The sequence below is a fragment of the Coregonus clupeaformis genome, chromosome 7 (assembly GCF_020615455.1).
Source record: "Coregonus clupeaformis isolate EN_2021a chromosome 7, ASM2061545v1, whole genome shotgun sequence".
NCBI lineage: Eukaryota > Metazoa > Chordata > Actinopteri > Salmoniformes > Salmonidae > Coregonus > Coregonus clupeaformis.
Window position 1 is genome coordinate 61,957,129 of NC_059198.1, and position 15,963 is coordinate 61,973,091.

Below are 15,963 nucleotides of genomic sequence, written 5' to 3' on the forward strand. Positions count from 1 at the left end.
GTAATCAGTCTGTTATTTAGGAGTCTATTCTTACTGGGCCTCAGCCAATAACAATATCTGGACTCTAAGAGAACGTTGTCAGAGAGGAACAGGCAAAGAGAAAGGCCCACCTCGAGGGAAAATCTGTCTCCCTCTAGCAGGTGGCGTTTGTTCGTGTTTTCCACACCAAGCAATTCGTTTTTGTATGGAGGTCAAAGAGAGTGTAGAATTTGTTCATTCAAAAAACGAATGGCTTATTTGCTACGTGAGGTTTATTTGATCTAATAGAAGTTTCTTAGCCTGCACTCATAGGACTGCCATTCATTCATTTATTATTATTTATATATATATATATAACAATACAAACAGTTTCTTTCTAGCAATTAATTACTCTCTAAACCGCCTCACCCGCTTGAAGAGAAGTGCTGAAGACTATGTACTGTAGATGGCGGCACCTCTTAAAACACCACAGAAGAAGCCGAAAAGCATCAACAGGAAGTTCTTTGTTACCGTCCTCCATCGAGTATTCAAACCAAATAAAATTCCACAGGCTTTTGTAGGATATTTTCTGATGTAATATTAGTCTACATGAGACGTTTATTTGTGACAACTTAAATCGAGTTTTGATATTTAAAAAGGTGTGGTCTAGATTTTATTCATTTGAAGAAACGAAGAAAGAATACAGTAGCTTCCACGATGCATCGGGTAAGTTTGGTTGATTTATGAGCAGTATGCTTACTGTGGTGTATAAAATGTCTAGGTGTAGTTTTCATCATCTTTGATCTTACATATCCATGCGTTAGATTTGAACAGCTAGACAAAAGAAACCATGGTGGTAATTTCATATAAGTAGCCTATCGCACACATATTGATGATACAAGCAATACGCAACCATTAGGTAAAGTCAGAACCAGGGAGAAATAATTAGGCATAAGCTACACCAATGATGTATATAAACCCTGGATTGCTGATGCTATGTATTGGCCATTGAGAGGCTTTGAAGACACCTGTTAACCTCTTTGAGGCATTTACTGAGCACCTTCTCACTTTGTTTCTCCAGATGTCAGTTCGACCACACACCATTTACACACTCATTTGTGGCGCCCAAATAAAACATATGACATTTGAAAATACGTGATTCTTGTTGCTGGGCTACCAGTTAGTGCTTTTATCTTGTGTTTGTGCGCGCCTTTATGGATAGGGGATACAACAATGATAGTTTGAAATGATATGGAGTTAATATTTGTCCAATGATTGATCATGTCCTCAGCTCAAATAAGAATCAGAAATCCTGATGTGGAACTCAGTCAAGAGAATATGCATTGTATGTGCTGAGAAAATATACTATGTAGGCCTACTGTCAGTATGTGAAATCATATTGAGAAAGTAGGCCTATGTGGACACCTTATCTCAATATATATATAATGAGTCAATATCCTGCCATACCATGTATGATATCTGGAGGGAATCCAAAAATGATTTGTGCATAGGACAAAAATATGGATTTCATATTTGTCTAATTATTGAGCCTTTGCTGAAAACTCAGAAATGCTTCAGAAATCCTCCTTATTGTCAGCATATCAAGATCCATATATGGACCTCAACCAAGAGAAGCTTCATGTCTTGAATGTGCTGAGAAACACATGCAATGTATACAGTCAGTATTTGTCAACATGAAGAGAGAAAATAGGGTGTCACATATCTCAGGATAATGAATGATTCCATATCCGACCATAGGAAATGTCCATGTGTGATATTCTGAGTTATCCCAATATCATATATTTCTAAAAGACATCTCGATTCAGAATTTCTGTTAAATTAAAATCTCCCTACCATTATGACTCCAATGTTGATGAAAACTCACAAATCAACTTGATTGGAGATACACAACACACTCCCCACCTCTCGTTATGAGCTGTCCAGCCGTTACGGAGTACCATATACCGGATTTCTAACAGGGTCCTTAGCAATTTAGTTTTCAGAGTATTTTCTGCGTCCACCTAGCTCAAATTCTAGACGTCAGATTAAAATGAGAATATACTGGCTGTTGTCCTCTAATAGCTCAAATCAGTATTGAACTAACTATTGAAGTATGTTTAGAATTGACCATGGATAGTCAAATGTAATTGTCTGTAGCTTTCAGAAGGTGAATAGTTTATTTTTTTATTTTTTTATTTTTTTTGGGGGGTGGATCAGCTTAATATTGCAGATAGATTGTATCTTCTATCAATGTAATTGTCTGCATCACTTCCAATCCCCCATGTTTTTTTGTTTATTTTTTATATTTTTTATATATATACTCCCCTTTATTACTTTTCAACCCCACCATCCTTTCCCTACTTGGAGTAAATTAGTGAACAACAACACCCAGGCGCCTCCACTTCCGGTCCATACCCACCACCTACACCCCATGGACAGAGTCAATTTTACAATAATTATATTATATATATTTTTATTTATTTTATTTTTTATTGCTCCTGAACTTCTTCTACTCTCAACCTCTCCGATCACTTCCACGATGTCCATCCGGCCCGCCCCCACACGCCACATCCCCCCAACCGCGCTCCCTCCCAAAAGCTCCCAACATACAACCTATATACTTATTATGGACACAGTATGCTTACATTATTAGCTATCTTTGTTATTATTTGTTATTAGTCCCATCCTTCAACTCTATTCAATACCTCCCATCTGTGAATAGCTAATTGATTGTGATGGTCTTGCATTGTAAAATATGAATCAATTCCCATTAAAAGCTAAGTAAAGGAAAATGGTTGCCATTGAATTAAAGGTTGTATACCTGAAGGTCATATAACTCAGCCATAGAAACTAAACAAAGATATCCCCATGTACAATAGAGCCACGTCTTTCTTGTGCCTTTTACAGCTTGTTTCTAGCCTAAACCATTGCAGTTATGCATCCTATACATTTATATAATCAGGGTTTGGGGGATATTAGCCCCTTCTCCCACCCCAAGCGCCACACCACTGGAATAGCGTGCACTGCAGAGTTGTTGACAAATATCCAACACATGGGCTAGTCCACCATCCAGATCAGAGCTGTAAAAACAATCAAGCCGGTCAAATGGCAGAGTTGTTAGTTTGGCACTGTTGATCTAAACCGATTTGGATAAAATGTCAAGAAGACCGGAGAAGGAGCATACTGGAATGTATTCTGGATGTTTGAAACTGGTGAGTTTGTCCTGATGCTAGCAAGCATGCATTTGCTCACTGCAGTGGACAACATGCTGTTACATGTGCATTTGTTTTCTCAGCTACAGTTTGAGTTGTGTCCGACAGTGAAATATGGCTAGCTCTTACCATAGCTTGGACTATAGAGCTAGCTAGTGTTGCAAAAGCCAATTGTATTGCATGCATTGTAAGACAGCAGCGTGACGATTTTCCCAAAGTTGGGTGTTGGTTTTGAACTGATATACATAGCTAGCTAGCTATGTTTTGTGAAAAATATTTAGGACTGGCATTTGGAAGTGAACTAGCTATCGTTAGCTACTGTCTGTGTCAATGTCAGCTGTTGTTGTCTGGCTCTAGCTTCCAAGTGGCTTTGTTATTTGTATAACAAAACTTCCATAAACAAATATAGCTATCTACCTTTCTTTGCCCGTTCATTAGCTAGCTAGCGTTCAGCTGACTGGTGTTAGCTAGCTAGCTACAGAGGCTAGCTGCTGGACTTTGGACAAGATAGCTAATGTTAGCTAATAGCAGCTGTATTGTTGCTGACCCGTTTATATAGAACTCTGAGATATGGCTGAAAAGATGTTAGCATTGTCAGAAATGCTACAAAAAAGGTAGCTCATCATTGGTTGCTAATGGACGGAAATGTGCACTTGAGAGTGAGTAATTATAAAATCTGTTGCAGCTACAAATTTAGTCAATCCGACATTTGTTAAATCAAATTTGGAAAGTATTCCGAACCCTTCACTTTTTCCACATTTTGTTACGTTACAGCCTTATTCTAAAATGGATCAAATAAATGTTTTACCTCATCAATCTACACACAATACCCCATAATGACAAAGCGAAAATAGTTTTTCAGAAATGTTTGCAAAAACAAACAAAAAAACAGATACTTTATTAGTATAACTATTCTGACCCTTTACTCAGTACTTTGTTAAAGCACCTTTCGCAGCGATTACAGCCTTGAGTCTTCTTGGGTATGACACTACAAGCTTGGCACACCTGTATTTGGGGAGTTATGTAAGCACAAAACCTGTGCCATTAAGGTGCAGACCCTTTGGCAGAGGCCAAATTAAAGGTTACAATAACACTGCCAATGGCAGACTTGGTTGCTCAAAACAAATCTGGCTTTGCATGTGGAAATGTTGTATAATATACAGTTGAAGTCGGAAGTTTACATACACTTAGGTTGGAGTCATATAAACTCGTTTTTTTCAACCACTCCACAAATTTCTTCTTAACAAAGTATAGTTTTGGCAGGTCGGTTAGGACATCTTTGTTCATGACACGTAATTTTTCCAACAATTGTTTATAGACCGATTATTTCACTTATATTTCACTGTATCACAATTCCAGTGGGTCAGAAGTTTACATACACTAAGTTGACTGTGCCTTTAAACAGCTTGGAAAATTCCAGAAAATGATGTCATGGCTTTAGAAGCTTCTGATAGGCTAATTGACACCATTTGAGTCAATTGGAGGTGTACCTGTGGATGTATTTCAAAGCCTACCTTCAAACTCAGTGCCTCTTTGCTTGACATCATGGGAAAATCAAAAGCAGCCAAGACCTCAGAAAAAAAATGGTAGACTTCCACAAGTCTGGTTCATCCTTGGGAGCAATTTCCAAACGCCTGAAGGTTCCACATTCATCTGTACAAACAATAGTACGCAAGTATAAACACCATGGGACCATGCAGCCGTCATACCGCTCAGGAAGGAGACACGTTCTGTCTCCTAGAGATGAACGTACTTTGGTGCGAAAAGTGCAAATCAATCCCAGAACAACAGCAAAGGACCTTGTGAAGATGCTGGAGGAAACAGGTACAAAAGTATCTATATTCACAGTAAAACGAGTCCTATATCAACATAACCTGAAAGGCCGCTCAGCAAGGAAGATGCCACTGCTCCAAAACCGCCATAAAAAAGCCTGACTACGGTTTGCAACTGCACATGGGGACAAAGATCGTACTTTTTGGAGAAATGTCCTCTGGTCTGATGAAACAAAAATAGAACTGTTTGGCCATAATGACCATCGTTATGTTTGGAGGAAAAAGGGGGTGGCTTGCAAGCAGAAGAACACCATCCCAACCGTGAAGCACGGGGGTGGCAGCATCATGCTGTGGGGGTGCTTTGCTGTAGGAGGGACTGGTGCACTTCACAAAATAGATGGCATCATGAGGAAGGAAAATTATGTGGATATATTGAAGCAACATCTCAAGACATCAGTCAGGAAGTTATAGCTTGGTCGCAAATGGGTCTTCCAAATGGACAATGACCCCAAGCATGCTTCCAAAGTTTCGGCAAAATGGCTTAAGGACAACAGTCAAGGTATTGGAGTGGCCATCACAAAGCCCTGACCTCAATCCTATAGGACATTTGTGGGCAGAACTGAAAAAGTGTGTGCGAGCAAGGAGGCCTACAAACCTGACTCAGTTACACCAACTCTGTCAGGAGGAATGGGCCAAAATTCACCCAACTTATTGTGGGAAGCTTGTGGAAGGCTACCCAAAACGTTTGACCCAAGTTAAACAATTTAAAGGCAATGCTACCAAATACTAATGGAGTGTATGTAAACTTCTGACCCACTGGGAAAGTGATGAAAGAAAAAAGCTTAAATAAATAATTCTCTCTACTATTATTCTGACATTTCACCTTCTTAAAATAAAGTGGTGATCCTAACTGACCTAAAACAGGGAATTTTTACTAGGATTAAATGTCAGGAATTGTGAAACTTAGTTTAAATATATTTGGATAAGGTGTATGTAAACCTCCGACTTCAGCTGTACCTTTAACAGAAAAGAACCTTCCAGTGTAATAATCATGAACATTTAAAACAAAACAACTGTTTTAAGTGAGAAGTAGGCATTGGTGTGAAGCCCAAAAACAAAGGATATTCACACGAGCACCACAATCCCTACTCTACCAAGGTTTTCCAGCACACAGATTTTACCTACTACAGGAGCTATGTTGGTCTATTGTACTTAAGGCTGTCCCTGACAAAAAATAAATATTGGTCTGTTCTTTCGACCATATAAAGATACACCTTATGTCATTGAATAAAATCAACTAAATGCACTGAGTTTGTCTGATGCTTTAAGCGCACTGTTCGATGAAATTAAGACACAAATGACTCAAGGGCGTCAGATGACTGGCGAACGTTGGTAATCTCTCACCTCCCTGCTGCAGCGGACGGGCACCACAGCACATTTCATTCCTTGCCTGTTTCTCTGACTGAAGTTGTTACCAAAATCCCTAATTTGTTTAGCAAAAACATTCCCTCAGCCTCAACCCTTGCTCTCTTTACGTGAAGCAGGTATACATTGAATGCACGTGACCAGTAGGGCCTGACCTATAGCCTATCATAATCACATCAATAAATTGGTTATAAAACTCAGTAACACAGAAAAATGAATCCGGAGGACATGAAAAACTGAATTTGAAAACGGGGAAAACTGGTTGCTCAGGAGGGAAAGGGGAAGTCAGATGTGTGGAAGACATTTGACTTACAGTGGTGTGAAAGTGTTTGCCCCCTTCCTGATTTCTTATTTGTTTGCATGTTTGTCACACTTAAATGTTTCAGATCAAACACATTTTAATATTAGTCAAAGATAACCCATGTAAACACAAAATGCAGTTTTGAAATGAAGGTTATTATTATTAAGGGAAAACAAAATTCAAACCCACATGGCCCTGTGTGAAAAAGTGATTGCCCCCTACAACCTAATAACTGGTTGGGTCACCCTTAGCAGCAACAACTGCAATCAAGCGTTTGCGATAACTTGCAATGAGTCTTTTACATCGCTGTGGAGGAATTATGGCCCACTCATCTTTGTAGAATTGTTGTAATTCAGCCACATTGGAGGGTTTTCGAGCATGAACTGCCTTTTTAAGGTCATACCACAGCATCTCAATAGGATTCAGGTCAGGACTTTGACTAGGCCACTCCAAAGTCTTCATTTTGTTTTTCTTCAGCCATTCAGAGGTGGACTTGCTGGTGTGTTTTGGATCATTGTCCTGCTGCAGAACCCAAGTTCGCTTCAGCTTGAGGTCACGAACTGATGGCCGGACATTCTCCTTCAGGATTCTTTGGTAGAAAGCAGAATTCATGGTTCCATTTATCACAGCGTGTCTTCCAGGTCCTGAAGCAGCAAAACAAGGCCAGACCATCACACTACCACCACCTTATTTTACTGTTGGTATGATGTTCTTTTTCTGAAATGCGGTGTTACTTTTACGCCAGATGTAATGGGACACACGCCTTCCAAAAAGTTCAACTTTTGTCTCGTCAGTCCACAGAGTATTTTCCCAAAGGTCTTGGGGATCATCAATATGTTTTCTGGCAAAAATGAGACAAGCCTTAATGTTCTTTTTGCTCAGCAGTGGTTTTTGTCTTGGAACTCTGCCATGCAAGCCATTTTTGCCCAGTCTCTTTCTTATGGTGGAGTCATGAACACTGACCTTAACTGAGGCAAGTGAGGCCTGCAGCTCTTTGGATGTTGTTGTGGGGTCTTGTGACCTCTTGGATGAGTCGTCTCTGCGCTCTTGGGGTAATTTTGGTCGCCCGGCCACTCCATGGCATTTGTGGATAATGGCTCTCACTGTGGTTCGCTGGAGTCCCAAAGCTTTAGAACTGGATTTATAACCTTTTCCAGACTGATGGATCTCAATGACTTTCTTTCTCATTTGTTCCTGAATTTCTTTGGATCTCGGCATGATGTCTAGCTTCTGAGGATCTTTTGGTCTACTTCACTTTGTCAGGCAGGTCCTATTTAAGTGATTCCTTGATTGAGAACAGGTGTGGCAGTAATCAGGCCTGGGTGTGGCTAGAGGAATTGAACTCAGATGTGATAAACCACAATTGAGTTGTGTTATAAGGGGGGGGGGGGCAAACACCTTTTCACACAGGGCCATGTAGGTTTGGATTTAGTTTTCCCTTAATAATAATAACAACCATTTCAAAACTGCATTTTGTGTTTACTTGTGTTATCTTTGACTAATATTTAAATTTGTTTGATCTGAAACATTTCTGTGACAAACATGCAAACAAATAAGAAATCAGGAAGGGGGCAAACACTTTTTCACACCACTGTATTTGTGGAAACTACTGCAGATCCCGAAAAAGCAGCAAGCACGCTGCGTGAGTATTATGTGTTCCAAACAGGTGCTGTTAGATGTATAATTCTTTATCACCATTTGGAGCTGTGTAAACAACACTAAATAAATGATACGTGTACCAGAGTCTATTCTAAAGTAAAAAATATATAAAGCCTTTATTACAGCGAAGACTAAAAACAGTTAGTGAATTGCGGTTTATTTATTGTTTAGGCTAATTATTCAAAGCGCCCTTTTGTTACTTTATTTTAAAACTAAAATGCTTTATTGCATTTCAAAGCATGAAGGACTCGTCTGTGTGATGAAATTAACTAATGATTGATTGCGTTCATATTATTTATGACAAACAGATTTAGATTATTTTACTTTCGGTTTTGTACACCAGCTTCAAACAGCTGAAAATACAATAGTTCGGGTTATGGAAAATATATTTCACAGCGGTTTAGATGCTACAATGATTCTCTACACTATACTTGCTTGTTTTGTCACAAACTGAAATTAGGCGAACTAGAAACAATTTAGCAACCAGGAAATGGTGGAGCAATTTCTGCATAGTGCATCTTTTTGAATTATGTTTTATAGTGTTAAATTGTTTTATAGTGTCACGTAATGTTTTATAGTGTTACATAATGTTCTGTAGTGTTACATAATGTTTATTCGTTTTTTGGTAGGCTTACATGTATTATTATTATATTTATTTTTTGAAACAGTCGTCCCCACGGCCCTATGTGCAGTTTTGTCACACAACACAATGCCACATATTTTTATTTTTTTGAGGGAGCGTGCAATTGGCATGCTGACTGCAAGAATGTCCACCAGAGCTGTTGGCAGAGAATTGATTGTTCATTTCTCTACAATATGCCGCCTCCAATGTCGATTTAGAGAATTTGGCAGTACGTCCAACCAGGTCTCACAATCGCAGACCATGTGTATGGTATCGTGTGGGCGAGCGGTTTGCTGATGTCTACATTGTGAACAGAGTGCCCCATGGTGGGGTTATGGTATGGGCAGGCCTAAGCTACGGACAACAAACACCACTGCATTTTATTGATTAGCAATTTGAATGCACAAAAATACTGCAACGAGATCTTGAGGCACATTGTGAAGCTAATTATTTAAAGGTAGCTGTAACCAACAGATGCATATGTATTCCCAGTCATGTGAAATCCATAGATTAGGGCCTAATGAAGTTATTTTAATTGACTGATTTTCTCATATGAACTACAATCTTTGAAATTGTTGCATATTGCGTGTTATTTTTGCTCAGTGTATATATATTTTTTTAAATAGTGGAATGGGATTAGTGTGGTGTGTGAAGAATCCTTGTATCCGGTACAAATCACTTTGTGGGAGCACCTCCTCTAAGAGTCTGAATTGGGCTGTTTGAGAAGGTTTGAATCCTAAGCAACCTGAATAAACATTGTTTGAAGTACAATAGTGGCATTTCCTTTTGAAGCTTCAGACCAATGCCTACTTCTCACTTATAACAGTTTTTTGTTTTTAATTCTTACTATAAAATAGATGTCTTCACTATGATTAGGGCACAGGAATATGTGTCTACTAAATTGCATACACACTGTAAAATATGCTACATTAAAAGGTAGACTCAGTGAAATGATGTCACAAGCAGCACCGCAGATATTGCAATGAGCGAGATGCAAGACTTTGCTCTCACTCAGTCACACACAGTATCTGTGCATGTGCAAGGGTACGCTTCACGCTGTTCCAGCATGATAGCCATGGGACCAAAACATTGGAGAAGTTTAGCCTCGCGCTTCAACTTCCTTGGTTATTGCGTTAATTGACCCACTATGCTGTTTACTTTGTGCATATAGCCTACGTCATATTGCTGAGTCTACCTTTAAAACTCAATATGCTATTCTGTTTTTTTTTATGTGTTTTTGTTTCTTAAATCTTTAGGCAGGAATTATTAGATTGTTTAGAATGTAGACAATATGCATCATTGTTGGATTATTCTACTATAGGCCTACCTCAAGTCTAGGGGATTGTGTTAACTTAATTTAAACTATTCAACTTAATAAATAACTTACTAAATAAATAGCCTGGTCCTACCCCAACCAGCAGTGCAGCCACCAGTCCCAGGGGGCCCCTCAAGGAGGTACAGTGACAGACAGTCGTAGGGTACATTGCTTTATAAAACAAGCGACAACAGCCCAGACGAATTCCAGGATAACATTTTTAAAAAGTACATTTTGCCATGTTTTATAGTGTTACATAATGTTTTTGTTTGTTTGTTGGTAGGCTTACATGTATTATTATTATTTTAGTCGCCCACATGGCCCTCACGCTATCTCCACTTCTGCCTAGATACTATTTTTTTATTTTTTTAGCAGACGCTCTTATCCAGAGCGACTTACAGTTAGTGAGTGCGTACATTATTTTTTGTATTTTTTTCATACTGGCCCCCATGGGAATCGAACCCACAACCCAGCCATGTTCTACCAACTGAGCTACATCCCTGCCGGCCATTCCCTCCCCTACCCTGGACGACGCTGGGCCAATTGTGCGCCGCCCCATGTGTCTCCCGGTCGCGGCCGGCTACGACAGAGCCTGGATTCGAACCAGGATCTCTAGTGGCACAGCTAGCACTGCGATGCAGTGCCTTAGACAACTGCGCCACTTGGGAGTTAACGAATCCCTAATTGTCTTTCCGTCCTCCCAAAGTGTGCACTTGTTCACTTCCCTTCACTGATTTTAAAGGAAATGACTGGTATAAAACATATGGTGGATACTCCCACTAGCCCATGACTTTTCTCTGTTTGTTGCGATTTTCACAAGTATGTGGTACATTTTCACAACTCTAAGCACAAAAATCGGTTTCAAAACTCTTCGGCCATTTTCAATTGATTACTTAAATATTTGTTAACAATACATTTAACTACCATTTCATCAAACTGCTAAAAACTGTCTAGTTTATGTACAGTTTGAAAACTGTATGAATTGACATTAATTGAATTTAGGTTGGAAGGTAAAACCAAATAATTTATGGATTTGGCTATAAAACCTACATTATCCTTCTTCAGCCAGTGTGCTTCTATACAGTAGGGAAAAGTGGGTCACTGTGCTACCATTTGAAATTATGGTGTAGCGTACAATGCACTGCTGAAATACTTGGGTGGTAAATTAGTTTATTCCACTCATTGTCTGAATATTGTTACTGTAAGCTGATTTTAGATGATGATGCTGTTACAGTAACAAGTCACATAGAAAAGTTGATATTGAGCAATGTTGCATGGGGCAGAAATTGCACCAAGCTACACCAATACCTTTTTACTGTAGGCTTCTGCTACATGCCACAATACACCTATATCAGATGGTTTCTTCTATTCATGTAGTGTATAAGGATACTGAAACTAGAAGACTGACATTTTTCTCAACATGCTCCAATAGTGGGATAATGAGTAGCAGTAGTTCAGGTGTTTAGGTTTTTCCTCACTGGTTATTTGAACAAATCACGATTTAGCAGGTGTTAGCATCTTTCAAATTTTGGAAGGGGAGGACACATTCGGCCCATATCAAGAGGAGGAGCTCCTCATTCCAGTTCTGCTCCTTGTTCTAGAATCTCTTAATCTCTCAATGTATGAACCCAGAAGTTAATCGAGCGGCTGACCAATTACGTGAGACTTTAGTTCTGGGCTAACCAAGATTAACTCAGGGTGGAAAGTAGTGAACGATTGCACACTTCAGGAGAAAGGAGATATTTTAAGGATGCACCCAATTAAATCAGAGATTTAGACTAAAGTAATCAAATATTTGGTCTAATGATATTCTATGTACAATACTTCCTGTGGTCACCAGGACAGAGCTAGCCCGTCCTCCTCCACCCTGCTGGAGTCCCCTGGTCACAACTCTCCTGGTAGCGCCTTACTGCTGGGTCTGAAGAGGGTGTCTGTGCGGCTAGTCGACTGCAGGAAAACACCAGGGCAGAGTGGAAGTTTGAGAGGGGGACACGAGGAGGAAGAGTTGATTTCATCAAGTAAGAACAATGGTGTGTGTGGATTAGACTACAATCTGCTTCTGCAACTTCTGTTAATTGATTGATAAACAATATAGACTCAGTTGTCAGTTTATTAGGTACACCCATCTAGTACCGGATCGGACCCCTTTTTATCTCTGTAACAGCCTGAATTCTTCGGGGCATGGATTCTACAAGGTGTCGGAAAAGTTCCACAGGGATGTTGGTCCATGGTGATGCGATGGAATCATGCAGTTACTGCAGATTGGACGGCAGCACGTTCATGCTGCCAACAGCCCGTTCCATCTCATCTCAAAGATACTCTATTGGGTTTTGTCAGCAATAATGCTCAGATACACTGTGGTGTTAAATCGTTGCTCAATTGGTATCAAGACACCTAAAGTGTGCCAGGAAAACATTCCACACACCAGTCCACCACCAGCCTGTACCAATGACACCAGGCAGGATGGGTCCATGGACTCATGCTGCTTACGCCAAATCCTGACTATGCCATCAGCATGACGTAACAGGAACCGGAATTCGTCGGACCACTCCTTAATTGTCCAGTGTTGATCGTGTGCCCACTGGAGCCGCTTCTTCTTGTTTTTAGTTGAAAGGAGCGTATCCCTGTGTGGTCGTCTGCTGCAATAGCCCATCAGTGACGAGGATTGACGAGTTGTGCGTTCCAAGATGCCGCTCTGTTCACCACGGTTGTACTGCGCCGTTATTTGTGTTTGTCCCGCTTGATAGCTTGCACCTCTCTCGTCAACTAGCTGTTTTCACCCACAGGACTGCCACTGACTGGTTGTTTTTTGTTTGTCGCACAATTCTTGATAAACCCTAGACACTGTCGTGCATGAAAAGTCCAGGAGGTTGGCCATTTCTGAGATACTGGATCCAGCGCATCTGGCACGGACAATCATACCACGCTCAGTCGCTTGGGTCACTTGTTTTGCCCATTCTAATGTTCAATCAAACAGTAACTGAATGCCTCTGCCTGTCTGCCTGCTTTATATAGCAAGCCACAGCCACGTGACTCACTGTCTGTAGGAGCGATCTATTTTCATGAACGGGTAGTGTACCTAATAAACTGGCCAGTGTATATTGACAGTGATATTTCGAAAACCTAATCATTCAATGTCTTTGTTTCGCAGGGGACACCCCTAACCGTTGCTCTCTCAGTGGGAGGGACTTATCATCTGGGGAGTCTCAACAACAACATGTTGCTGACAAGGCAGAGAAGACTCTCTCCCGATCAGATCACCTCATGAAACACCAGCAGAGACGTACAGGGAAGAAACCTCACCACTGCTGCTCTGACTGTGGGAAGAGCTTCATTACACGGAGGTCCTTCATAATTCACCAGCGGATTCACACCAGAGAGAAACTGTACTGCTGCTCTCAATGCGGGAAGAGTTTTGCTTCATCTAACACCTTCAAATCTCATCTGAGAATCCATACAGGAGAGAAACCTTACAGATGCTCACAGTGTGGGAAGAGTTTTGCTGCTTCTAACACCTTCAAATCTCATCTGAGAATTCATACAGGGGAGAAGCCTTACCCCTGCCTTGATTGTGGTAAAAGCTTTGCTAACTCGGGAGCTCTAACCATACACCAGCGTGTACACACTGGAGAGAAGCCTTATAGCTGTGATCATTGTGGAAAGAGCTTTGCTCGGTCAGGAGAGCTGACTGCACACCAGGTAACACACACTGGAGAGAGAACTTATGTCTGTCTATGTGGGAAGAGCTTTGCTCTATCAGGACACCTGAATAGACACCTGCGAACACACACTGGAGAGAAGCCTTATAGCTGTGATCAGTGTGGGAAGAGCTTTGCTCTATCAGAACACCTGAATAGACACCAGCGAACACACACTGGAGAAAAACCTTTTAGTTGTGATAAGTGTGGGAAGAGTTTCAGTCTTTCGGGGACCCTAAATACACACCAGCGAACACACACTGGAGAGAAACCGTATGTCTGTCTATGTGGGAAGAGCTTTGCTCATTTAGGGCCAATGAAAAAACACCAGAAAGCAAAAACGTGCCGTATTTCATCTCCCTCCTATCCGACACCGGTTCCAGATCCCTAAATAAAGGATCAATAGAAAACATCTAGTGAACAGTCATATCCATCTCCCTTTCTTAAACAGTTGACTTAGTCTGATCACCATGGTAACCTCTGGAGCATAATATGAAGTTCTGATCTCGGATCAGGTCTCCCCTGTGTCTATGTAATATCACATTGGAATCTAAATGGATAAATGTTATCATAGAAGAGGTCATAGTCAACGTGTGTGCGTGTGGTTCTAAAACTAATCAATGATACATTGGAAAATTATATCCATGAGGTCAAGGCAAGAAGAGGTATGCTGTGTCTTGTAACAAATGGTTAATGTAATAACTTTTAGATTTATAATGTAATAAAACCGGGAAATGTAATATTTATTCGGTTAATGTGATAAAATGTTGAATTGTTATAACTTTTTCCATTTAATGTAATAAGTTACGTTATCAGGTGAGTAACATATTTTAATGAATAACGTAATAACTTCTACCGATCATGTAATAACACCTAAACCAATGTTTTATGTGTTACTTCACTAATGTTAATGCACATACCACCCTACACCAATTGCAAACTCACAAACCTATGCACTTGTCCTCACACACACTCACAAGCACACATTGAAATGTACACACCTGCACAGTCAGACACACACACATTGATAAATAGAATACCTGAATTAATCTGTAGGCGTTATAGTCAATGAGACAGGGTTGGTCGGGCTCACTTGGGATGAAAATGTCCCAGTGACTTTAAGTATGTCCCTGGAGTGTAAAATGTGTTCTATCATTGCAGCAATGGTAGCTTTATGTGTGTTATCACTATTTATATTCATCCCTACAACCCATTCAGTTTTGCCATAGGAAAATATTGGATGTTATTTTGGCATTAATACGTGTCACATATCAGTTTGCAAACAATGTAAAAAAATATATAATAATCATTGAGTTAATAAAGCCACATATTTGCTCAGTGATCTGTTCGCCGTGATTGGCTCAGTGTTCTGTCACTCATTGGAACACTACTGTACCTCACCGCAAAATCTACTGGAGAGAGATTGAAAATTCAAGCCCCTTGGGTGCTGCCATATAGTTACATTAGAAGTGCCCATCCAAGAAGGCTTAAGGTCATTGGCCACAGATAAATCGACGTCAAGTCACGTTATATCTACAGTATCTTTGATTGGACTGATCATGTCAACATCCTACTTTCAAAATCTTAGCTAGCAAGCTAGCAGTCATCATCATGAATCAAGTCAACAATCTACTGGCAAATCCTTTTCAAACTTTGTCATGTGAAGGGAAATTATAGATAAAGCGTATAGGTGGCATTTGTTTGTTTTTTCCCCCCACCAATCAAGGAGTTCTTATACAGAGGTCAATGAGAGAGTGTTGAAATTGGTCATCCAAAAAAACGAATGGCTTATTTGCCACGTGAGGTTTATTTGATCTAATAGAAGTTTCTTAGCCTGCGCTCATAGGACTGCTACAAGCCCTTGGCAGGCCGCTTTTGCGTCTTCCAGTCAGAGGACGGCTTTAAGCCTTAAGCAAGCCATCTAGCCATGAGCTAATTTGAAAGACAATATCAAGGAATTTCACTAATCTCAAATTCGGCCTGCCACCTTCCAGCAAAGCT

General features: G+C 40.2%; 1 protein-coding gene across 2 annotated transcripts; it reads left to right on the forward strand.

Annotated features, from left to right (window-relative positions):
- Positions 1-472: 472 nt before the first annotated feature.
- LOC123491245 (zinc finger protein 239-like) lies at positions 473-15,270 on the forward strand. Of its 2 annotated transcripts, none has more exons than XM_045221460.1 (3): positions 473-684; positions 12,105-12,294; positions 13,416-15,270. In XM_045221460.1, the coding sequence occupies exons 1-3, from the start codon at positions 676-678 to the stop codon at positions 14,351-14,353; spliced, it is 1,137 nt and encodes a 378-aa protein (XP_045077395.1). In that variant the 5' UTR covers positions 473-675; the 3' UTR covers positions 14,354-15,270. The 2 variants fall into 2 exon arrangements, with proteins under 2 accessions (XP_045077395.1, XP_045077396.1); XM_045221461.1 differs by having other exon boundaries at positions 12,105-12,282.
- Positions 15,271-15,963: the final 693 nt, after the last annotated feature.